This window comes from Mauremys mutica, chromosome 11, assembly GCF_020497125.1.
Source record: "Mauremys mutica isolate MM-2020 ecotype Southern chromosome 11, ASM2049712v1, whole genome shotgun sequence".
NCBI lineage: Eukaryota > Metazoa > Chordata > Testudines > Geoemydidae > Mauremys > Mauremys mutica.
The window spans coordinates 70,796,670-70,822,139 of NC_059082.1; the positions used below are offsets into that span (position 1 = coordinate 70,796,670).

Consider the following 25,470-nt stretch of genomic DNA (forward strand, 5'->3'; position numbering starts at 1 on the left):
TGTTTATTGTCTGAATATATTGGTGTATTTTAATAGGGGACTGTTGGGAAAGACAAGCTGGAAGGAAAAGATTTGAGGGTTGTAAAACTACACGTATCTAACCTGGAGCAATTTATTTGGCAGTGTATACATTGCAAGCTGATGTCTGTTTCAAAAGAAGCAAAGTAAACTTTATTGTCACTTGGAGTTTTGATTGTGAAGCTGTTTTATTCCTTGAGGGAAGAATAGGCTGATATCTTTGTAAATAGCAAAGGGACAAAAAAAATATCTGGTAAAAAACAATAACAACAAAAACTGCCACTGGCAAATGTCTAAAACTCTGACATCAAAAACTTTCCTTAAAGAGGCTAAACATAAATGATAGTGAACTTAACAAAAAGATTGTTTAGCAATGCTTTTGTTGTTAAGGTCTTGTTAGAATTTTGCAATGCTAAGCAGGATTGGACTTGATTGTTACTTGGCTAGGAAACCCTCAGGAAGATCCTAGGATGCAGCGTGAAATGCTAGTGTTGATTTCAGTGAGTGTTATTCTTAACAATGAGTCAGGCTTGAACCCAAACATGGTGTTAGGGGGGACTGGAGAGCTCTTAAAATTAGATCTAAAGTCAAGGTACAAACTACTGGGGTTATGGCACATTCTGCAAGATGAAAGGTGTTAGCCCTGGTGCCACAGTCAGATTCTAGTTTAAGCAATTAGGTGGGCTCTATCTAAATTCTCTTGCTGTTTCAATTAGATAGCATATTCTTCACTTTCATTTCTAAAATGCTGTCCTCAATAACATTGTATATAGCACCAGAGCTCTATATGATGGTACTAGGCACGTAAAACAGTCCCTGTTCCAAAGAGTTTATAGTCTAAGGCTCTGGTCCGGCAAAGATTTATGCTCATACATGTAAGCCATGAAGACTGTTGACCCACCACTCCACATGGAACAGCTTATGGCCCCATTCCCACAATATTGCCCCACCATTACTTAGAGAGGCAGTGATTGGAGCCTGGCCACCAATACATGAGGCATCTAGTTGGCTGGCTGGGGATCTGCTGCCATTTCTCTTTGGATAGGTTGGGGCTTTCTCTATCATCAGACCACTATTCTCTGTCTTCAGGCAGGCTGGGACCCCTACCAGAAGAGGGAGGAATCAGCCTCCACCCTCTTAAGCAGAGGACTATGGGTGGGTGCCCTTGCCAACATCACTCCAGAGAGTTATGAGGGTGTGGCAGCAGCAAGGTCCCATACCACTGGGGTAATAACTTGCTGACCTTAGTAAGATGAAAGGGGCAGCGCTTGCCTTGTAGAGCTCTTATTTCAGGTTGTCTGCAAACCTAGTCATACATCACTGCATTGGTTAGGCACAGGTCACATTCCATGGGTTTTGTCACAGTTATGAAGGGTAGAAACTATTTTTGCATTAAATCTTAGACTCTGTCACCATATGACTCCAGGAGTCAGGGCCCCAGGTACATGTCTATAGCGCTTATGGCTTAATCCAGTCCCTGATCAGTATCGTTAGCCCCATTTTGCAGATGAGGAAACAAGGACCAAAGGGGAAAGGACTTGCCCAAGGTGACACAGCAAGACAGAGTATAAGCTGGGAACAGAAACTAGGAATTCCAGCTCCTAGTCCTTGCTCTAACCTAATAGGGTCCCACTGTATTCCTAGACCCAGGAATAGAACCCAGGAGTCCTGACTCCCAGATTCCTGTACTTTAACAAGACCCATCCCATAGTTGCAAGTAGAACCTAGGAGTTCTCCCTCCAATCCTCCCCACTCTAATCACAAAATCATACTCCCATCCCAAGAGCCCTTATTAAAACAAAATCCTACAGAATTCCAAAGTAACAACCCACTATAAAGGTATATTTTGAGCTGTTACCAAAGGGAGATGATGATGATGCAAATTTGAGGGCCTTAAGCCTGATCTCATATTTAGCAGAGGTGGAATCTTTAATCTGAAGGCCTGTCTTTGTAACGTGCAAGTGCCCTTTTTGAAGAGGACTGTGATGACCAATCCATTTTAAATATGCCTTTTTCATGGGAATATTCACTGCACCTGTTTACTTTCGATTTCTGTATGCAGGAAGAACTTGCATTCAGATAGGGAATGGAAGCAAAATATAACTCCAAATCTCCTCCAAAAATATAAAAAAGTACCACTTCCCACATTAATTTTTATCATTGCAACAGCAGCTAGGAATTGCTGCAGATGAGGATCAAGCCCCAAAATTCTGAACCTTAACCGGAGCCACAAGAGGCAGTAAGTACAAGGAGTCCCTCTGGATTGATGTTAATCTATTCTAAACCAGTGATTCACTGCATGGTCTTGGGTAAGTCTTGAGTGACATCTCTGTGCCATAGTCAACACAGAGCAGATGATTCATCAAAATGCAAACACTACATGTCAGTTGAGTTGCCTTGGGGGAACCAGTCAGAAGAACCTTAGTCACAATTGCACAACTGAGGCTAAAATTCTCTGTTCCATAAGCAAATTGCCAAATCCTGAGAGGTCAGGACTCCTGGATGAGGTTCCTAGTGAATTAAAATATGTGAATGTGTTTTGTGGGTGGGGAAGGGAGGCTGGATGTTAGTGTAACCTCACCCAAATCACGGTGATTGTGTTACTGGTATGTATTTGTATGTTCTGCCATGTACTTAAAGTAAAATGGAGCCCTAGTAGCTTCAACAGAAACTTAGCCAGAAGTTGGCTTCCCTTGCACTAAACTGGTGGTGAGGCTGAAAGTGAAGCTATTTAGTAGCTTCAGGCCTAGAAGCTGAGGTGGAACTCGGTGTATTTTGGTGTGGGTGAGCTGCAGTGGTGGACGGCTGTGATAAGGGCATGTTGGATATTAAATGGTAGGGTAAAGCACAGAGGAATTTCTCCTCTTTTGGAAATTTTCCCTACGTTTCCACAAGCCATACACAGCTTGTTTTGTGCAGGACTGTCATCTTTTCAGGACACAGAGGCCTGGACTCCGTTACCCAAAGCTCTCAAGAGCCTCTGTGATAGGCCCTTGTGGACCCTATTGTGTGGAGTAACGAGAAAGGGTTTTGCCCTGTCTGAGCCCCTCTGGGATGTGATTCACCCAGTGTAGGTGGGGGAGATTTGTAGATGGGGAGATAAAGAAGGTGGGTGCATAGGCACCAGGTTTTATATTTTTTGGTGGAGCTCAGAACGCGTTACAGAACTGTCCTGTCCATAGGATGGACCGGGGCAACTGCCCCAGGCCCTGCGCTTTGGGGGCCTCTGCACTTCAAGGGGACTCGGGGTCCAGGCAGAGCCATCCCATCCATAGGACAGACTGGGGTAACTGTCCCAGGCCCCACGCTCCAGGGGGGACATGGGGTCCAGGGCGGCTCGGGAGATTAGCCGAGGACCTGGGGCTGGCAGCAGTGAGCGACCCAGCCCCAGTATGACCCTGCTTTGCCCTCTCCCTGCCCCCATTCCACCTCTTCCCCCACACACCCGCCCCACCTTTTTCCAGCTTCCACCCCCTCCCCTGAGCAATGCCAAGAGTTGGTGGAGCGGGGCGGGCTGAGGCTGAATTGCTCGCTGATGCTGGCTCCAGGCCACCCCGGACCCCGCATCCCCCTGAAGCGCAGGGCCCCCCAAAGCACAGTAAGCCCAAACATTGGTGGAGTCAGGCCCATGTTTCTAAGTATTGGTGGAGCACAGGCACCATGGGCCCATATAACTCACTGCCTATGGGTGGGGGTGCTAAAGTGAAATGATGGAAAGGGTTATTGGGGTGGGGTCTTCCTCAGAATCTGGGCTCAAACTATGTTCATCTATGTGGTGCCCTAAATAACGTGGCTGCTTCTTTCCAAGGACACAATTTTCCTTGTTCAGCATTAGTCCTGTAGACTATATATTACTCAGGACACTTAAAAACCTTTTCTTATGCTCCTGGCTTTGTACTGGGCTAAATCAAAATATCTTCCACATGTACAACCACCTCCTGCAATCCTTACATCCTTGCACTGGAAGATTTCAGAACTGCTAATGCTGAAAGATAAATGCTGGAAACAGTAGCAGCTAAATTAAGTAATTAATATAGCAGACTAGATTCTGAATTTACTTACACAGGTTTTATATAAGTTTCACTACATTGATTTCAGTGGAATTACTCCAGATTTAAACTGGTGAAACTGAGAGCAAAATCAGGTTCCATGAGTTTAGCACTATCTGGATGCAGCAGGATCTGCCAAAATCCACTTGCAGAATTAAGCAGTGAGGAAAATATGTGCACATGTTAATTTGGCAATTATATCCCCTAGTGTGGGAAGAACATATCCTTTTCTTTTAGCTGATTAAAGACAAATCAAATCAACACATATTCTCAGACTCTGCTTTTTTTTTGATGACAGGAACTGTAGGTGTGCTCCATTCTCTAGGTTCTGTTATAGCTGCAATTATTTGCAGGTTTATCATTCTGCCTAGTTCCTCTTTCACTATCGGAAATAATGTGACTGGAATTCTGTGAGCTGTGTTAATGCTATAAGGTATTGCCCCTTCTTTCAGTTTTATCTGCACTGGCTCACACTTCAGAAGGCCCATGCCCCCACATCTAGATAAAATAAAGTTTAATTGTGTGATTGAAAGCTGTCAAATTACATTACTTATATACTGTCACTCTTGGTGTAGTCCTGAGCTGTCCCCTGATGCTCTGATTGCCTGGGTAGAATATTGAAGCACAAGGTGGATGAAGTAATACCTTTTATTGGACAAACTTCTATGTGGAATACAAAAAAAGTATTATTTTCTAATAGCCTGAAGTAACATCCCAACAAATGATGGCCTTCTACCAAATCAGAAATGGACAACTATGCAAGGTTGACTAAATAAGACCTCATCATTAATGTGAACCTCTTTGTAGACAGATACCGGTTGGCAACACTTGTATCGAGTACCTTGTCAAGCCGATAAAGATACTGAAATTGTTATAATCTGAAGAACCTCCTGAGGAACTTACTATGACTTCATAATGGCCTTTCCATCCCCCACTAGATGGGTTTCATTTAAGAGAGGCAGGGAGATGGGAACAGAACAAAGCGTTCTTTTGGCAGGATGGGCCTGATGGTTGCAGGCTCTAGGTGGGGCAGGCGCTCCTGTGTAAGGGCTCTGGATGAGTTAAAATTTGTGGGTTTTGGCAATGTGGTCTGGTGGCATTCCCTTGGAGACCCCTGAAACAACAGTGGTGTTAGCTGTGGGATGGTGAGTAAATAAATCCATGCTATCAAACAGAAGCAGGATATACTGAACAGCGGCCACAGCTATGACCAGAAAGAGTCAAGAAGGAACAAGCTAGGTTACAGGCGTGGGAGAAAGGAACAAAGGGGGCTTGAAGGGAGACAAAACTGGCAGAGATGGCATGGATAAATAGGAGAAGGGTGATGTGGAAGGGAATGCAGAGCCAGTGAAGGGAGCCATGAGATCAGCATGGTTAGTGAGGAAAATGAGTTTGATAGCAAAATTGGGATAGATTGGAACAAGGTGGTGTCAAGAAAGCCAAAGACCAGTTGGTTATGCTGCATGCTCTTAAATATCTGCTGCATTCCACCCTAGTGGTCTTGATAGGTAAAATTATTCTCTGTGTGTAGTTCAGTTTATAAAGCTCTTTGGGATCCGGCAGTCAGACATTATATACAGAACAACTTTCTACCAAGTGTAGCGCATTTCATATACACATTGTCCCAAAATTATTTTCAGAAATAAAAAATACAGAGATTGTATATGTTAAACTATAGAAAAACTGTTGTCAAGATATTATATGGTTAAATTATGGTGTTCAGTTACAAAACTAATAACTGAGAGAAATAAGAAGCATAGGCAAAAGATTAAAGATATCTTAAAATCAGATTGTAAAATAGCTGATGAGGCAGAGCAGAACAGGAAGGCTGTTCTAGATGGTGGGAGATGCAGAGAAAGCACTGTCACCAACAGTGGACAAGTTAGGGAAACCAAGAGAGAGGTTGTACAGTTGTAAATATATTTGGTTTAAAATAATTTAAGAACCATAAAGCTGGAAGGTCTAAGGATTAACTCTTGAACTCACTGGCATCATAGGTTAAAAAACTTGGCAGGGCTGATTTACAGTTTTGTCATTCTGAGATAAAGTTCAGTTCCATATTATCTGTCTTTTTTATGCTACTTTAAGAATTAAAGCCTATCTGTGTAGGCATTAAAGATGTTGATGGCAACAGGGATATGTACAAAAAGATGGAAGGGGATGATGTCTTGTTTTCCTGCTCCAAGGAGGGGACAGAGCCCTAACTGTGTATGTGGAAAGCTCTATACAAGGAATCTTCAACCTTAGACGTTTTTAAGGCACGGTTCGACAAAGCCTTGGCTGGGATGATTTAGTTGGGGTTGGTCCAGCTTTGAGCAGGGGGCTGGACTGGATGACCTCCTGAGGTCCCTTCCAACCCTATTCTATGATTCTCATCTCATTTGGGGAAGGGGGCAATGTGTTGCTTGGGTTGGGGAAGCACCCCTGTGCCTGTGGGATAGAAGAGAGGGATGGGTCTCTGTGAAAGACGTAGAGGGAGTGTACAAAAACACATACACACTGCAGCTACCACCACACTCCATAACAAGTGGTCACAGGGGGAGCGGATATGGCCCCATCTGTCTGGGTGGGGGAGAGAGATGTCTCTTGCTTGGGGTGGGGGAGGAGAAAGGAAGGGTAGCTGGTCTGAGCCTGTGGCTGAGTGACTTATGCCCTTTAGCAGTGGGTCTGCCTGTGTGTGAGTGACACATGCTCCCACCTATTCCGGGGAGATGGCCTCTGAGTGGGGAAAAGGAGTGGTCAGTGAAGCGGATCTGTCCGGGGGCGAGTGATCCATGCCCCCCTTTCTGAGTGGGGTGGAGACCCATGCCCTCTGTCTCCCGGGGCGGGGCGGGGCAGTCGGTCGGTCTGTCCGCCTGGCGTGAGGGGCGGTAGGTAAGTGCCATGTGCCCTCTGGGGGAGGGGTGGGTCTCTGAAGCGGGAGCTCGCAGCCCTTCCCACCGGAAAGAAGGGGGGAGTCGCCGCCTCATTGTGCTCCGCTCTGGTTTGAAAGCAGCGCCCCGCCGTGCGCCCACGCCGCGCTGTGATTGGTCCAGAGGCACGGAGGGGGCCGGTTCGTGCCAGGCCCCGGCGTGTCCCGGCAATGTGGTCCGGCCGGTTCCGCTGCCCCCGCTTTCTGAGTTCCATTCTGTGTGTGTGCGGGCCCTGAAGGGGAGCTGGCTGGGCTGGGCGAGATCTGTGCTGCCGCCGCCGCCGCCGCTACCGCCGCCGCCGCCGCCATGGAGAGAGGAGGCGGTGGCTGCGGGAGGGGGTGACTCCGCGCACCTTCCCCCGATGAGACTGTGCCTGGCCTGGCTGGGCTGCTACACCCTGTCCCTGTGGGTGCTGAGGAGGAGGATGTGGTCTGGCCCTGCCAGGTACCTGAGGAGCCCTTTATCCAGGTCCCTCTACATGAATATGATGGGCAGCCACAGCCAGCCAGCCCCGGGCACCAAGGAGAACCACCAGGTACAGCCCCGAGAGGCAGCAGCCTCCTCCCCCCGGGGCAGGGGTTCCCCGCCCCCATCCGACCTCCCCCAGGGGCAGGGGCTCCCCGCCCCCATCCGGCCCCCGAGAGGCAGCACCCCTCTCCCAAGGAACAGGGTGGGGGGGGGAACTGCTGAGAGCACCATGCACGGGGACTCCTTCCCCGGGCCCCCATCCAGCTCCTTAGAGGCTGCCCCCCCTCCCCCGGAACGGGAGTAGACGGGTGTGAGAGCACTGGTGGGGGCGGCAGAGGTGGGGCACAGAGTATGACGGGGGCACTGAGCACAGGGAAGTGCACGAGGGTAGGATCTGTGGGGCACAGAGTGCAAGGAGTAAGACGCTTGTGGAGTGGAGTGAGAAGGACCCAGACCAGAGAGTCCAGGCATATGTCTGCTTGCGTGAAACAAAGGATAGCTGATTTTTATTGATTAGAAAGTTTGTGTTTGTCTCTCTGTAAAAGATATTTAGGAAATTTTAGTACTGTACGTAAGTTGAGAAAAGCAGCATAGAGAGGAAAATTTGTAGTGCAATATATGTGGATTTTACTAAATTGTACAGTGCACTTGAGTACAGTTGTAAATGTTAATTAAAATCATCTAGGATAGCAAGATATGGATTGAAGATTAGCTCAAAGGTTGAAAATAAATAGTAACAATAAATAAAGTCTCAAGTTGCAGAAAGGTGTCTCAAAAGGATTCCTGAGGTCCTACCTCCATGCTAGGCACTGGACTTGATGACTTCTCGAGGTCCCTTCCAGTCTTGCTGTTCTGTGATTCATGGTTGTGATTCATGTTAGGATCTTTATTTCACTTCTTGATGATCTAAATAAGGGAGTAAACAGAACCTTAATGACAGTTGCAGATGGTGTTAAATTTGGTGGGGTTGTAAGCACGAAGACAGAAATGCCAACTAATATAACTGGGGGAAAATAATCTGAAATATAGTGAAAGTGAGAAACTGGGCAGCAACAAAGTTTAGAGAGATTTGGACTGATGATGGACAACAAGCTAGGTATGAATTTGCAATATGATATGACTACAGTGAAAGCTTAATTCAATTTTTGGGCTGCATATCCATATGTATAGGTCATTTCATGGAAGAAGAAGAAGGGACTATGCCTTTTCAGTCCAGCTCTTCTGTGATATGACTGCACCTGGAATATACTGAAAAACTGGAGGGAGCTCAAGAAAGAGAAATACAAATTATCATGATACTGAAGGAATTGACTTATTGAGGAAAAACTGAGTAAAATATACATATCTTGATTTATTGGGGGGAAATATAGTCTATAAGTACTTGAAGGGTATAAACACAGAAGAGAGAGATTAATTACTTAGCGTTGCTCCTGCAAGTCCATTCCACTGAGGTGGACACAGAGGTTTTGCAGGATCAGGGTCTTTATGTGACTCATGAGTGTATAACTAGTCTGAGTGATTGGATGAGACTGAGGGATAAAATATAGGCTAAGTATCAAAGGAAACTTCCTCACAGTGGAACAAAGGAGACTTTGGAAGCTCCGTAATTTGAGATGTTTAGAACTAATCTGGAAACAACAAAAGATCAAGAACATGTACGATAGGAAACAATTTGTCATTTGCAGGTAGATGGAAAAGACCCATTAGTTCATTCAGTCCATCTCTAATTTTCGGTCTGGGTTTTAGGATTTAGCATGGATTTATTGAGTGTTTAGTGAACCTCCTAAAGAAATTATGATGAATAAAAGCTGACTAATTTCCATGGGGCTACTTGGATGAATAAGTATGATGGGGTCCTAAGTACAATGTAAGGCCATGTCTACACTTACAAGCTTACAGCTGTACTGATACGGCTGTGTTGCTGTATGAGCAGTAGTGTAGCTGTGTTATGCTGACAGGAGAGTATCTCCTGCCGACATAGCGCTGTGCGCATGAGTGCTTATGTTGGCAAAACTTATGTTGCTTAGCGGTGTACCCTTGAACAACAAAAGTTTTGCCGACATAAGTGCTAATGTAGACATGGCCTTACTTTTAAATTATACTGTTCGGCTAGTCATTCTTATGTAAAGTAGTTAACTCACCAGTCAGGTGTGTTTTGGGGTTTTGTTTTTGTTTGTTGTTGACAAGTTTTAGCAATAATAGTAGTAGAGAGTTTTGAAAGTTTCTTTTGGTAATTATAGTTACTGATTTTATTGTTGTTCCATTACAAACCCTTATCTTTCAGTTGTTTATAAATCATTTGCAAAAACTTGATCCAGGCTGGAACTCAGCTGACATTTCTGCTCATGTGCAAGCAGTTAAAAAAAGCAACTTTCAGTTGTTTTTTCAGAGCTTTGTTAGAAACTTGCATAATGATGTACAGTGTCTTCTACTAGTATTGAAATATCTTCTTAGTTGGATGGAGGAAGGAACTGGGACATTTTTTTTGTTTTCATACAAAATAGCCAAACTGTTGGTTTCTGATGCTTTATTGCTCCCCTACAGATCAAAGGTGATTTGAGCTGCAGTGATTCTGTATTATACGTTGATGATATTAGGCTTTGGTCTTAGCTCTGAATTTTTGGGTTCAGATGTTAGATAATTTTTCAAGGTAGCAGCTCTGCTAAGACCTTTGCATTAATAGATATGAAAGTTTACTGTCAGCTGCATTCATATACTGTGAAGCTGTCCGTGGTTGATCCCTTTAAGGAGCTGGTTGAAATGGAAAGTTATGGATTTTATTGCACCATACTTCACATGGTCTTTTCTTCTACCCTTTTTCTTTAGAATAATGCTAGAAGGCTTAAAGCTTACAAGAAGGACCTACCATGTTGTATTCTATGACAGGGTCGGCAACCTTTGGCATTCCGCTCGCCAGGGTAAGCACCTTGGCAGGCCAGGCCAGTTTGTTTACCTGCCACGTCCATGGGTTCGGCCGATCGCGGCTCCCACTGGCCAGGCCAACTGGGGCTGCGGGAAGCCGCAGCCAGCACATCCCTTGGCCCATGCCGCTTCCCGCAGCTCCCATTGGCCTGTAGTGGCGAACCACAGCCAGTGAGAGCCGCGATCGTGCGGACACGGAAGGTAAAGAAGCCGTCCCGGCCCGCCAGGATGCTTACACTGGCGAGCCGTGTGCCAAAGGTTGCCGGTCTCTATTCTATGATGTGCAGTGATATGTCTCTTGTGAATGTATGTCTAGTTGTAAACTAGATCTCTCCATACAACTGTATGTCTAGTTGTAAACTAGATCTCTCCATCTCCTAACTTGATGACCCAAACTAACATTTCTATAGACAGGAGAAAGGCGAAAATAATACAAGCAGATAATTTTGCCAAAAAAAATTGTAGAGTGAGGCTTTTCTTCTTTACTGTTAGTTGCAGTTTTCCATGTTGTTACCACCAAAGTGCCAGAGTAGATCAGCCAGTGATTGTTTTAACCCACTGTCCTCTAATTTGTTGTGGGCAAGTTTAGGGGGGATAGGAGTTAAAATGCTGTTGACTGCCAGCAATTTGTCTACAATAGAGCTTTCACTGTTTCTACAGTAGTGGAGCTACGCTGGTGGTATCAACAGCAGAAAACTTTAAGAAAAAAAGCCTAGTGTAGATAAGAAGTGGAGCTTCGAACCATGCTACCTGCAAACATATTTGAAAGAGCTGTTTGAAACATGATTTTACTAGAACTGTACCTAGCTTATGAACTGTTCTGAAACTACTGTAGAGTTTGCTTCTGTATGGAAAGACCCTAAAACACCTCTTTGCTCTGGGTCTTTGTTTTGACGGAGTCACTACTTGAGAAGCTGGACTATTTGCCTTGTTGCAGCTGTCTGCTCCCCTCTGCTTGCTGGCACTGTTATTGTGAGCCAGCAGGATATTGAAACATAAATCCTGTATCATTATTTGTATTACAGTAGTACCTAGAAGTCTCATTGTGTTAAACACTATGCAAATATACATTAAGAGACAGTTCCTCTCTCAGCAACTGAATGTTATGAACAAATGGAGCGGTGGGACAGGATATGTATGTGTTTTTGCATGGCATTGCTACCTGCACAATTTTAGGTGTTAGGACAGGTGTTTTTTGTTTTTAAATAAACGTATCAGTGTCCGTTCTCCCTGCTGGCCACTTGCCTAATTCTCATCAATTTGTGCTCCTATGTAGGTTTTTTTAAGACCCCATTTACAGTACCCATTTCAGCTTTTAAAAAAGAGCCTTGTAAGGCCCCATCTACACTACAAATAGAATCACATTATGGAATTATGTTGCAACATGGTTGCCCTGACACAGTTCAGTTGCAGTTTGGATAATTCAAGGCTTTAGCAGACTTTGGGGCATGGTTTGTGAGATCTTTGTGGCAGGAACTGTCTCTTTTGTTCTGTTTGTACAGCGCCTGATACAGTGGGGTCCTGATCCATGACTAGAGCTCTTAGGCACGACAATAACATAAATAATAAAGTCCCTTCTACACTGTAATTTGCAATCCCCCTTTAATTGTGTTATATTTTTAGTGTAGACAGGGCCTGCATATCAGTATCCTATAATTTCACCACATCAGAGCTTGTAAGCAAAACATAAATATGTGCAGTGATATTACAGTGTGTTTTTGCTCATAAAAAATGGTATCATGTTTGTTTCTCAGTGACTTTCATATCAGATTTGCTCAGTTTACAAATCAAAAGATGCTTTTTCTAATTGCGTTCCTGCAGATTCAGTCTGAACTCTGAAAATCAACCTAGGTTCTTTCCTTCTGATGCATTAGCAACAGTAGTAAAGATTCTGCATGCCAGATTACTTTTCTACACTACACTGTCTTCAAATGAGGACCTCAGTGACACCGGAGCAATGCCCTTTTTTTCAATGGGGCAGCACTGATGTAAATAATTGGAACTTAGTAAACAATCTTCTTGATAATGCACAGGATCTGAAAAGTATCCTCAACTTTGATGATTAAATTAAATCAACAGAAATTATTCTGCACACACACAAAATATCTGAGTCATTGTCACTGTCCCTTTTGAAAGACATAGACCTGTACTTTGAATAAAAACTGGTAGGACTAATTACAGGCCATCTGCTGCTAGTAAGTTTGCCTTCATTTTACCTTCATGACCCAGGTTATTGTGAAACATCTTCTCCATCATGCCATATTTCCATCAATCTCCCCCGCTAAGGAATTAATAAAGAAGCCAACCAACAATATAATATCAGTTCAATAACAGGGAATTCAATTGGTGCAATTTACTCCCATGTCTCTTATGCTAACATAAACATTCTGGCTTGCTTGCTTAGGCCCCACTCCTGTAACCAGATCTGCACAGAGCCATGTTGACTTCTGCAGGGGACCACATTGGCACAAGTCTGCGCTCATGTCAGTTTTATTTCAGGATTGGGACCTTATGTTTGTGTCCCTTTACCATGGAACTTGCATTCCCCTTTCACATTACTTTTGGACTTGGGCAATTGAATCTAAAAGCTTATCTACATTGGGAGGTTTTCAGGATTTGCTATTTCTGATTAGGTATGCCTGATTAAAGAAAGGTGTGGATTCTCTTATTCCAGAATTAGTGCCTTATTCCAAATTAGTTTAATCCACTCTGGAAGTGAGTTAAACTAATTTGGAAAAAAGACACTCTTACTCTGGAGTAAGAGCATTCACGCATTTCGTTAATGTGGAATGATTAACTCACTTTTAATTCACACCCTCCCTTATTCCAGATTAATTTTCATGTGTAAAAAGGCTGCACCTTCCATGCTGAAAGGCCAAAAGAGAAGAGTGAAGTAAGAAAATCACTAGCAAGAGGGTGTGAATTACACTTTATTCCAGCTCCTCAGTTTGCAAATTACATCAGTTTAGACATGTTGGTAAATTGGTAGATGTAGGTGTAAGAAAGACTTGCATCATTCTCAAATTTAGCTCATAATGGATAAGAACAGCAGAACTAATTCTGGACATTCTCGGGGTTATACTGTGCTCTTTTTTTTTTTTTTGTCCCCTGCCCAAAATAGAGTATTAAAGCAAACCCTGACCATGGAAAGGCTGAACAATTAGATTTGCTAGCTTTGTGATGGAAACTCTCTGATATGTGCCTACAAATTCTGATTGGTTGATGCCTCAGGAGGTTCTGAAAATTTCCCTCATCTCAGTTTGGTGTATCAGCAGTTCTGAGGGTCTTAACAAAAATTTTCATACCAGTAATTGGCTTTGCTGAGGGTTTGCAGTAATTTTTAACGGGAAGATGGCTCTTTATCCCCAGAGACTTGAACTTCTTTAAAAGGGAGACCAAAGGAAAATTCCATCTGAAAACTGCTTATTCTTGGATCTATTCATAGGCACATCCCGAATGAAAAGTTTTTTAGCAGAAGAGCGGTTTGTTCACAGAGAACAAAACTTTGCCCTGGTCTACACTGGGGGGGATTGATCTAAGTTACACGACTTCAGCTACGTGAATAGCTGAAGTCGACGTACTTAGATCTATTTAACTGCAGTGTCTTCACTACGGTGAGTTAACTGCTGCTGCTCCCCTGTCGACTCTGCTTCTCGCCGAGCTGGAGCACAGGAGTCGACAGGAGAGCGCTCGGGGATCAATGTATCGCGTCTAGACTAGATGCGATAAATTGATCCCCGCTGGATCGATCGCTGCCCGCTGATCTGGCCGGTAGTGAAGACATACCCTTAGTCACTGATTCCACAGGTTTTAGAGTTCCTAGATGAAGGGCTATCACCAGGCCTTCATGTTAATACAGTAGGGTGCTGGAAGGTAAAAGTGTGGTCACCCTGATCAAAGTAAACAAGACCAAAAAGGATCAATGTGTAGAGCAATGTGTCCTAGTGGCCATGTATTGTAAAGGTTCTGAGTTTGGCAAAATTGTTACAACATCCACATATTAAGAGGTGTGGAATTTAAGTGTGGTGCTGCAAGTTACAGAAGAGCAACCTCTTGAGCTTTTAGAATGCACCTCAGGGACAAGAGTTTCAAGCTTGGGTCTGTAGCCATAGAAGAGTAGAGTTTTATGTTTGCCAGGGGAAAATGGATGTAGAGACTTCTGCTGTAGTTGCAGCAAATGTCCATTTTGTTTCTCATAAATTTCAGGATTTCTATATAACTCTCCCAATCTTGGGAAATTTTGGTTGTGGGGTTGAGTCTCTATATCTGGCCATTCCATTAGTAGATTGTTTGAACTGTAAATGTGTGCCATCTTGTGCTCTCCCAGTGGTATAACTACCCTCCCAGCCCACTGAGTCCTCTTTCTTGTAGGATGGAGTTCTTCTGTGCAGTCAAGGTTGAGCCATGAAATTGGGGCCCAAGAAAGAACTGGGGCAAAGCTGTGCTTTTTAGTCTCTTCTGCCCATGTCCTTTATTTAATCTCTCCCTGATGCTGCCCTCTTCCTCTGTCACTCCCTTCTCCCCATTTTCCCTAGGCTTGTGCAACTGGAATCATGATCAGGCTGAACTGTGCTCTCTTCAGGCATAATGCTGATCCTAATTGGTTGGGTGGTGGTGGTGGTGGTGGTGATCAGTAAATGAGGTTCACTTTCACATCTGAGAGCACAATCTTACAGCGCTGCCTGTACCTGCTGGGACAAGAAGTTGGACTTCGTTCAGCATTCAAACCCAGGGTTCCCTGGGTTTGGTGGTGCACTACCTGTAAACTGCTGTCTTGAGGTCTTTTATTAATGGTTCTACTTTGCTCATAGACTGTGCAACTGACCGGTTTAGCAGGCCTTTATTTTTTTGCCTACATTCATCTTAATAATTAACAGGGAAGTATGAGAAATAAGGTTTAGGGCAAAGATAGCACTGGAGGACTCAAATAGGAATGGAGGACAAAAATAATAATACAAAACAGTTAGTGAAGAGCAAGGATGGAATTGCATGGTGACATGTAAAGAGCCAGTGGATGTGTAGGTGATAAATATTTAATGGCATAGAAGAATGAGCAGAAGTAGTGGGGAAATAAATCAGTGAATGTTAATTTAATAGTGGAAGGCAAAAACTGAGAAGGCAGTCAGAGGTGCCATTGGAGCCTTCCTGAAACAGACAGAGAAGCAATGTCCTGGTTGCAAATAGAAATGTCTTATTCAGTTTGTGTGGAAATGATTGTTGTTAAATAGCACATGATGAAAGGAGCTCTCCTATCCAGATTTCATTTGTCCATCAGGCTGAAAGGATAGTGCTGCCATTTAGCTGATGCTAATGTTTGCTTTGCATGGCAAAACTTACCTATCTATTTAGTGTTTTTAATAGTGATGTCAGAAAGAAGTTGTATAGCATAGCAATAGTCATTTAGCAAGATTTGTGGACCAACTTGTTGGTACCAGAATAGCAGGAAATGTGGTCTGTCAGTTTTTCAAGGAGTGTTCAAAGATAATATACAGAGTCAGTGGAGAGAGGATGGGTGTTGGCTTGCAATATAGATTAGATACTTTATTTTCTTTCCAGGGAAGGTATTGCAGGTGAATTCCTGAATTCCGTTTGGTTAGAGGCCCTATGAAGAGTTGAGTGATTGAGTTAGAAAATGGAAGTTAACTAGTGGAGTCTAATCATTCAGCTGTTTTTATAGAAGATACTTTGTGAAACAGCTGTCCACAGTACTATGTAAAACGCAGTTTTAAAGCATTATTTCTTCAAGATTAGTCTGTTTGCATTTGATTACAATCCAAACCTAAATTCATCTTGAATTTACTAGTCTATAGACTTCCTAAATTTATTTGTAGAACAGCTTGATATTGGTCTTATATGATTTTCATTATTTTTTGAACTACTGTTTTTTATTGCTTAAGTTTTAAAATGTTGTTCCTTTCTTTCTCTGTAGTGGTACATGTGCAACACAGAGCAGTTGTGTGAATCCCTTCAGCCTATCTTTGTCCAGAGTTACCTTGACCAGGGAACACAGATCTTCTTAAACAACAGCATTGAGAAATCAGGCTGGCTCTTTATCCAGCTCTATCACTCTTTCGTGTCCTCAGTTTTTAGCCTGTTTATGTCTAGGACATCTATCAATGGGTAAGTGAAAAGGTGGTACTAGTTCAGTTTTTTGTAACCCGAGATAGGATAAGAAAACTCTGGATTTCGATTTCCAGGTGCTCCGTCCTGCCACTTGATGCCCCACCATGCTGAGAGTAATCAGGTCTTTTCCAAGATACACTTAGCTTCGTTTTCTTCATTCTGTCAAATGCATCTAAACTACCTTTATGTAAATCATTTTATCTATATATTCAGTGACATTTTTCCAATTTCAGTTAAGCTGCAATAAAAGAAAAATGTAAATATCTAGCAGGCCAGAAAAGCTCTGCTGTACCTTTTTAAATTATAAAGAATCCTACCTCCTATTTAAAAAAAAAAATTGGCAAAAGAAGATCACGGGACTCTAAATTAGAACATAAAGGCTACTTGTTCTCCCTGTTCCCTCCCAAATTTACCATGGAGTGGGGGTGCTCTCCTTGTGCTTCAATGGTTATTCCCCCCCCGCTATATTTTTCACCCTTTGATTTACTTGCCTTCCCATCTCTAGAGAGCACATTGGTGGTGACTGTCCTAGTTTAGTTGAAGGTGGTTGTGTGAAGACTGTCCTAGTTTAGTTGAAGATGGATAGCTCCTGTTTTGGAGGGATTTCTGCAGAGCATTTGAAAATTCTTCTCCCACTTTCCTTTCAAGGCTGTGTGCATTGCCTCCCTAGTTCTACTAGGATGACCAGATGTCCTGATTTTATAGGGAGAATCCTGATTTTTGGGTCTTTTTCTTATATAGGCTCCTATTACCCCCTACCCCCCGTCCCGATTTTTCACACTTGCTGTCTGGCCATCCTAAGTTCTACTGGGAATGGAGCAAGAGACAAGATACAGAAATCTAGCCTAGATTTCCTGCATAATACAATGTGGAACAGTTACCACAGGGCAGTGGGTTTAGACTCAAACCCCCCTCTGGAAATAGTCTCTTTGGGTGTCCATTAGGGCTCAATAGGAAAAAAAAATTGTCTTGTGAGAATTCTTGAGATTTAAAATAATTTTCATCTCCTGAATTGGGACAAAAGTCAAAATCTCAAACTTTTGTGAATTGATAGTGTGAAAAAACAACACCCCAAAACCTTTAGATCTAGTCAATTGAAACATTTTGTTTAAATTCATTTTGATTTCCACTTTATTTAACATTTTTTATTAACTAACTTTATTATGAAACAAATTCAAACAGAAAAGGGGATGTTTTGATAATTTAATTTTATACACCACATAGCTTTAGGCCTCCACGCATCCTATATTAAAGGTTTTGTGGTATGGTTAAGCTTGTAAAATTAGTCAGCACAATATTCAGTGCTGTCTTCTAACCCTTAAAACATTGGTATTCAAACTTTTGAACTGGTGACCCCTTTCACATAGGGAGCCTCTGAGTGTGACACCCCCCCCTTTATAAATTAAAAACACTTTTTAATATATTTAACACCATTATAAATTCTTTAGGCAAAGCAGGGTTTGGGGTAGAGTCTGGCAGCTTGCAACCCCTCATATAATAACCTCGCAACCCCCTCAGGAGTCCCAACCCCCAGTTTGAGAACCTGCTTTAAAATATAAAATCTATTTTTGTATCATTTTGTTTCTGGGCAGTCAGAGAACCCATCCCAAACAAAATACCCACCAGTCAAGCTTGGTATCTTGGCAGGAGGGTGGAGGTGGGAAAAGAGTGAGTGAGGAGAAGCTTATTAAACAGGCAAACTTGGCCAATATTGTTCTGTTGATCTCTTCCTTGACTGGCTTCAGATGGGGATAAATTTACACAGTGAACCCAAGTTCCAGATTCTGAAGGCTGTTCATTTGGTATCCTCATTTCTGCAGACCATGCAAAAATTCCCTTACTATTACAATCTCTTCCCTTCCCCGCCCCACTCCATCATAATCAGGCATACGACCAACTTCACCTCAGGTCTGATGCTTTGTGGAGAATGCATTTTATTATAGCTACATGCTTGACTCTCTTTTTTTTTTAAAACTTCCCTTGCATGGCTACACAGTATGATCTGAGAATAGTATCTGGCTACTATAGCTAGCAAAATTATCTTTCACCTTATTTCACAAACAGATGTTCATGTGAGCTTTCCTGTGGAGTGTTCCTTGTAGCTTTATATATAGGTCTCTTTGGTCTCCCCTTTTTCCTTCCTCTCCCATCTTTCTTTTTCTCAAACGCTTTCTAATGCTTTGAATGACACCTCACAGTGCCTTTAGGAACAATAGCCATGAGCCAATTATACAGTGTAGATTGATATAAATGTACTGCAAGGGGGCTCTGCTTAAATGGGCTGTACTCTATATTTAAAATCCCCCCTTAGCCTCTGTGCTAGAAATTTAACTGATGGTTTCTTCTGTATCACTTAATTCAGTGTGCATCCATTACTAATAAATTGTACCTTTCCTGGGTGACTTCTTTCTCACCTCTCATCCTGTTTCATCATCTTTGCTGCTTATTCTCTTCAGTTTCCCTGTCCTTGCTCTTGATCATAAATCTCTTTGCTGCTATGGCCTATTTGTACTAGTCATTGTCTTTCCTAAGTTTGACTTCATACCTCAGGATAGACTGAATAATATTCTTTATTCCCCTTGCATCTGTTACCGACCAATTCTTTCTTCCCCTACCTGCTGTCCTTACTCTTTCATCCTCTGAACTTCTGTCACAACAGCTGTAATCTTACAATATATACTCTTCAAACAATCACAGGTGGAGATGTCATTGACATGATCTGTAGAGAATCCAATTGTCACCTGTAGCCAATTCCTTAATGAATTGCTCATTTTCTATTCCACATCCTTTTCTGTCACATATAGGAGCTTCATATAGCAGTCACGACCACTGAAGTTGAGTCACTACATCATACAGTTTGAAAAAATAATCCTTTTTCTCTCCCACCATTCCAAACATGTTACTCTGCCTGCTCTTCACATTTCTTCACTGGCTTCCTTTCCATTTCCACATCAAATTCCTCATGCTTTGTGCTTACTCACGTCTCTGTTTTCACCTCCTATTTTCTCTTACCTGGTCCCTTAGGGCCAAATCCCACTTGCTGTGCTCCCATGAGGTCGGTTGCCTGTTGAAACCAGAGAGTCATCTCATGCAAGTACAAAGAGCAGAATTTGGGCTTTGTCTCTTCTTCCCACTCTTGACTTTGTCTCTTTTTTGTATGACCCCTTTCTCTTAGACCCTCTTTCCAGGAACCAAATGACTTCCCTCCGCCCATCAGATTTCTTCGTAAAGCCCACACCAATGCTATCTGCATGCATTTGTTATTTGATCTTTCAACCTGCGTATTGCATTTGTCTAAATTAGATTGTAAATTCCTCTGAGCAGGGACCTTATCTGTTACTTGTTTGAAATAATTTACCAAGTGCAATAGGAGCATTTAAAGTCTTCCCTGTTTAAGTTTGCACAAAATCAGACACTGCCATCTTTACATTTCAGGTTGCTGGGAAGAGGCTCAATGTTTGTATTTTCATCAGAACAATTTCAGAGACTACTCAAAATAAACCCAGAGTGGAAATCCCACAGACTTCTTGATTTAGGGGCTGGAGATGGAGAGGTCACTAAAGTCATGAGTCCTCACTTTGAAGAAATCTATGCCACTGAGTTGTCTGAAACTATGATATGGCAGCTTCAGAAAAAGAAATACAGGTATTGTACTACATAGGTTGACTTGATGTAATACTTGATGTGAAGGATGTAGCAACTGCCTGTAATATTTCATGAATATTATGTGTTCCATTTATTTTATTATTGTGTTGCTTGCTATATGATTTCAGGGGATGATAGTTGAGGCATGAACTGACCTGCACATAGACAGGAAGGCAGACAAACACCATTTATCAATACAGTGCAGAGAACAACGGCTTTGAAGTCTAACCTGCCTCCCATAAAGGGGTGCATAAGAGATACAGGGTGACAAAAAGAAACAGATTCAGGAGAGAGAGACTGGCAAAGAGCTTTGGCACTGATAAATGGACAGCTCTGAGACATGAGAGAGACAGGGATTTAAGGGAAACAGACTGAACCCCAATTCTGAGAAGTGGAAGTGTCTGGATAAGTGAGGCACATCTACACTTTAGGTGAGACGGTTATGCATGTAGACCTTTTGTTGTTTTAAACACTGTTGTGCTGTGTTTGCTTTTGTTGTTGTGCTTTGTTTGAGTGTTGAGATTAAACACTATTTTGTTTTGAAGATATTAGTTTGTGGCATTGTATTCAAGCACTGACCACAGCTCTTGAAAGGAAGTCTTGCAGGTATCTGAATCCAGTCAGGCCTACTGAGTAATCAGTTAGAGCACGAGGGACTATATGCCAGGACCCTGTCTAAAGAATGGGCGAAGTGAGAGGTTCCACCCCAGAACAGGTGAATGCATGAGGCCTAACACCTGAGGGGTTGCACTCTCAGAGACTGAGAGGAGTCAAAGATGTAGATAGTCTTGAACTGTGACACTTGAGCTTTGCTATTTCTCCAAATTGTATCAAATTTAATACTAGGATATCACATTTCTGTAAATATTTTTATGTAGTAATTCCAAAGAAGGTCCAAACTCAGATGTTTCTGTGGTGGGGTATATAAAGCTGTCCAGTGGTTGGCTGGGAGAATGTTAACTCTGTCTTGCCTAGAGGAGTGGAAAGACCATATCTATAGGCATGTCTACACTCGGGTTTTAGTTTGTACTAACTCGAGTTAATATGGATTGAAAAAGCTTGCACACACGTGATGCAAATACTTAAAGCGCACTAACTCCCTACGTGGTGTGAATTCTGCAGTCCTCTTTCAAAGTGTACAAAGTTTGTTGCAAATTGAGTTAGTGTGGACTGTTTGTGTGGACGCCATGCTGCTGAGGACTACTTTGGCAGTCCTCCAACTGCTATCCCATTGCTTTGTGGGCATCTGTGACCAGCCTGCCTGTTTACCTGTGTACCCTTCACTGCTCTGAGGTAAAATTGACCAGATGTCCCCTCCCCTGTTTAAAAAACTTGACCAGGGCCAGAATTTGCTCATTTGCTGCTGGGTTCAAATATATCAGTATTAATGCAATATTACCCAGAAGCTGTACAACATTCCTCAAGCAGCTGCATGTAGCCATGGTGTAGTCCTTGCTCTCCTCGCCATTTGAGGAGAATCAACAGTGCAAGTAGCTCTTGTGACAAACCCCAGCAATAAGAAACTCTTCAAGGAAATCTCCAAACAGATGGCCAAAAAGGGTCACAACTGGAACGCCTTTCAGTGCCATATAAAAATCAAACCGCTAAAGCAAATATTACAAAGCCAGAACAGACAATCCAGTGCTGTCTCTTCAATCTGCCTATTTTTTGAGGAACAGGACAAGATTTTTAGTTGTCATGCCACTACAGAGCCCAACACCTGCCCCCAGTATAGCAGCAGACCTGCAAGTGATGCAGGAAAGACTTATGTCTAGAGGAGTACTAAATCTCCTCAGAAAAAACACAGCTCTAAGAGATCTTCTGTACTGGAGATCCCAAGCCAAGAGCACTACATTGAAGTCCTCGAGCTCATCTAAATCACTAGGTACCCATTGATCAGTATCAAAGAAGCATGACCAAGGTCCTATGGGCTCTGCACCAAAGAAGTCAGTACTGCCTGCAGCATCTTTAATACCTCGACTGACAGACCAGCAAATGTCAGCACCATATGTGCTGCCCTCGATGCTGCAGGCCTCTACATTCACAGTTCACCAGGTTCTTGTGCAGCCTCACCTGATGCTGCAGGAGTTCAGATTTTCCAGGGGTTTGTTAATCTCCAGTGAATCTGAATGTTCTTTTATTGAACTCAGTTAGGCAAGGTACCAGAGATAGCAGAAGTCTATCACCAGTACCGCCTAATACCCTTTTACCCATGCGTACGGAAAGACAAACCATCACTCCTCCTTCATCTGCTCCTCCATTAGACTTTGTAGATGAGAGCTCTTCAGACTCTCAAATATCTGTTTGGGGCTCTTATGATTATCTGCCTAGACTAGACTCTTCTGAGCTTGCTCCATCAAGGGATACTTCAAGGCTCACGAGGCCCCAGCTTCCTCAGCATTCTCCTTGGTATGATGAATCCTGGATGCCATATTGCCTCTCAAATGAGCACATTGGGATCTTGGGGCTGCATAGTATAATAAAGAACAAAATTGTCAGACACATAGATAAACATAATTTGTTGGGGAGGAGTCAACATGTGCAGCATCTCATAGCTCAGTGGTTTGAGCATTGGCCTGCTAAACCCAGGGTTGTAAATTCAGTCCTTGAGGGGGCCATTTAGGGATCTGGGGCAAAAATATGTCGGGACTGGTCCTGCTTTGAGCAGGGGGTTGGACTAGATGACCTCCTGAGGTCCCTTCCAACCCTGATATTCTATTAACTTGGTTTTTGTAAAATGCCTCATCAATCTACTGGATTTCTTTGAGGGGGTCAATAAGCATGTGGACAAGGGGGATATAGTGTACTTAAATTTTCAGAGAGCCTTTGACAAGATCCCTCACCAAAGATTCTTAAGCAAAGTAAGCTGCCACGGGATAAGAGGGAAGGTGCTCTCATGGATTGGTAACTGGTTAAAAGATAGTAAACAAAGGGTAGGAGTAAATGGTCAGTTTTCAGAATGGTGAGAGGTAAATAGTGGTGTCCCCCAGGGGTCTGTTCTGGGACCAGTTCTATTCAACATATTCATAAATGATCTGGAAAAAGGGGGTAAACAGTGATGTGGCAAAATTTGCAGATGATACAAAACTACTCAAGTTAGTTAAGTCCCAAGCAGACTGCGAAGAGCTACAAAAGGATCTCATAAATTTGGGTGACTGGGCAACAAAATGGCAGATGAAATTCAATGTTGATAAATGCTAAGTAATGCACATTGGAAAACATGATCCTAACTATACCTATAAAACAATGGGGTCTAAATTAGCTGTTATCACTCAAGAAAGAGATCTTGGAGTCATTATGGATAGTTCTCTGAAAACATCCACTCAATGTGCAGCAGCAGTCAAAAAAGCAAACAGAATGTTGGGAATCATTAAGAAAGGGATAGATAATAAGATAGGAAAATATCATATTGCCTCTATATAAATCCATTGTACATACACATCTTGAATACTGAGTGCAGATGTGGTTACCCCATTTGAAAAAAGATATATTGGAATTGGAAAAGGTTCAGAAAAGGACAACAAAAATGATTCGGGGTATGGAATGGCTTCTGTATGAGGAGCGATTAATAAGACTCACTTCAGCTTGGAAAAGAGATGACTAAGGGGGATAGGATAGAGGTCTATAAAATCATGACTGGTTGTGAAGAAAGTAAGCAAGGAAGTGTTATTTACTCCTCATAACACAAGACAACATTCTACAATACATTAGAAGCAAGAGGAAGACCAAGGGTAGGATCATTACTCAATGCTGGGGGGGAAACAATAACAGAAAATGTGGAAATGGCAGAGGTGCATAATGACTTCTTTGTTTCGGTTTTCACCAAGGTTGGTGGTGATTGGATGTTTAACATAGTGAATGCCAGTGAAAATGAAGTAGGAGTAGAGGCTAAAATAGGGAAAGAACAAGTTTAAAATTACTTAGACAAGTTAGATGTCTTCCAGTCACCAGGGCCTGATGAAATGCATCCTAGAATGCTCAAGGAGCTGGCTGTGGGGATATCTGAGCCATTAGCAATTATCTTTGAAAAGTCATGGAAGACGGGAGAGATTCCAGAAGACTGGAAGAGGGCAAATATAGTGCAATCTATAAAAAGGGAAATAAGGACAACCTGGGGAATTACAGACCAATCAATTTAATTTCTGTACCTGGAAGGATAGTGAAGTAAATAATTAAACAATCAATTTGCAAACATCTAGAAGATAAGGTGATAAGTAACAGTCAGCATGAATTTGTCAAGAACAGATCGTGTCAAACAATCCGGATAGCTTTCTTTGACAGGGTAACAAGCCTTGTGGATGTGGGGGAAGTGGTAGAAATGGTATAACTAGACTTCAGTAAAGTTTTGATACTGTCTCACATGACCGTCTCATAAACAGACTAGGGAAATGCAACCTAGATGAAGCTACTATAAGGTGGGTGCATAACTGGTTGGAAAACCATTCCCAGAGAGTAGTTATCAGTGGTTCACAGTCATGCTGGAAGGCTATAATGAGTGGGGTTCCGCAGAGATTGGTTCTGGATCCAGTTATGTTCAATATCTTCATTAATGATTTAGATAATGGCATAGAGAGTACAATTCTAAAGTTTGCAGACGATACCAAGATGAGAGGGGTTGCAAGTGCTTTGGAGAATAGGATTAAAATTCAAAATGATTTGGACAAACTGGAGAAATGGTCTGAAGTAAATAGGATGAAATTCAATAAGGACAAATGCAAAGTACTCCACTTAGGAAGGAACGATCAGTTGCACACATACCAAATGGGAAATTACTGCCTAGGAAGGAGTACTGCAGAAAGGGATCTGGGGGTCATAGTAGATCACAAGCTAAATATGAGTCAACAGTGTAGTGCTGTTGCAAAAAAAGCAAACATTCCAGAATGATGTTTGCTTTTTTTGCATTAGCAGGACTATTGTAAGAAAGACACGAGAAGTAATTCTTCCGCTCTACTCCACCCTGATTGGACACAATACTCCAGTTGAGGCCTAGTTCTGGGCTCCACATTTCAGGAAAGATGTGGACAAATTGGAGAAAGTCCAAAGAAGAACAACAAAAATGATTAAAGGTCTAGAAAATATGACCTATGAGGGAAGATTGAAAAAATTGGATTTGTTTAGTCTGGAGAAGAGAAGACTGAGAGGGGACATAACAATTTTAAAGTACCTAAAAGGTTGTTACAAGGGTGAGGGAGAAAAATTGTTCTTCTTAACCTCTGAGGATAGGACAGAAGCTGTCCCTAGCTTCTGTTCATTCCCTCTGGGGCACCTGGCATTGGCCACTGTCGGAAGACAGGATACTGGGCTGGATGGACCTTTGGTCTAACCCAGTATGG

At 42.6% G+C, this 25,470-nt stretch overlaps 1 protein-coding gene across 3 annotated transcripts in view; it reads left to right on the forward strand.

Moving 5' to 3' along the window:
• The first annotated feature begins 7,102 nt into the window (after positions 1–7,102).
• Positions 7,103–25,470, forward strand: part of METTL9 (methyltransferase like 9) — a 34,834-nt gene continuing 16,466 nt past the window's right edge. Inside the window, exons 1-3 of one of the 3 annotated variants that reach the window (XM_044980880.1) lie at positions 7,103–7,514; positions 16,299–16,489; positions 19,928–20,137. In XM_044980880.1, the coding sequence (XP_044836815.1) occupies positions 7,341–7,514; positions 16,299–16,489; positions 19,928–20,137 (575 nt within the window). In that variant the 5' untranslated portion in view covers positions 7,103–7,340. The remainder of the gene's footprint in view (positions 7,515–16,298; positions 16,490–19,927; positions 20,138–25,470) is intronic. The other 2 variants (XM_044980879.1, XM_044980881.1) reach the window with 2 other exon arrangements.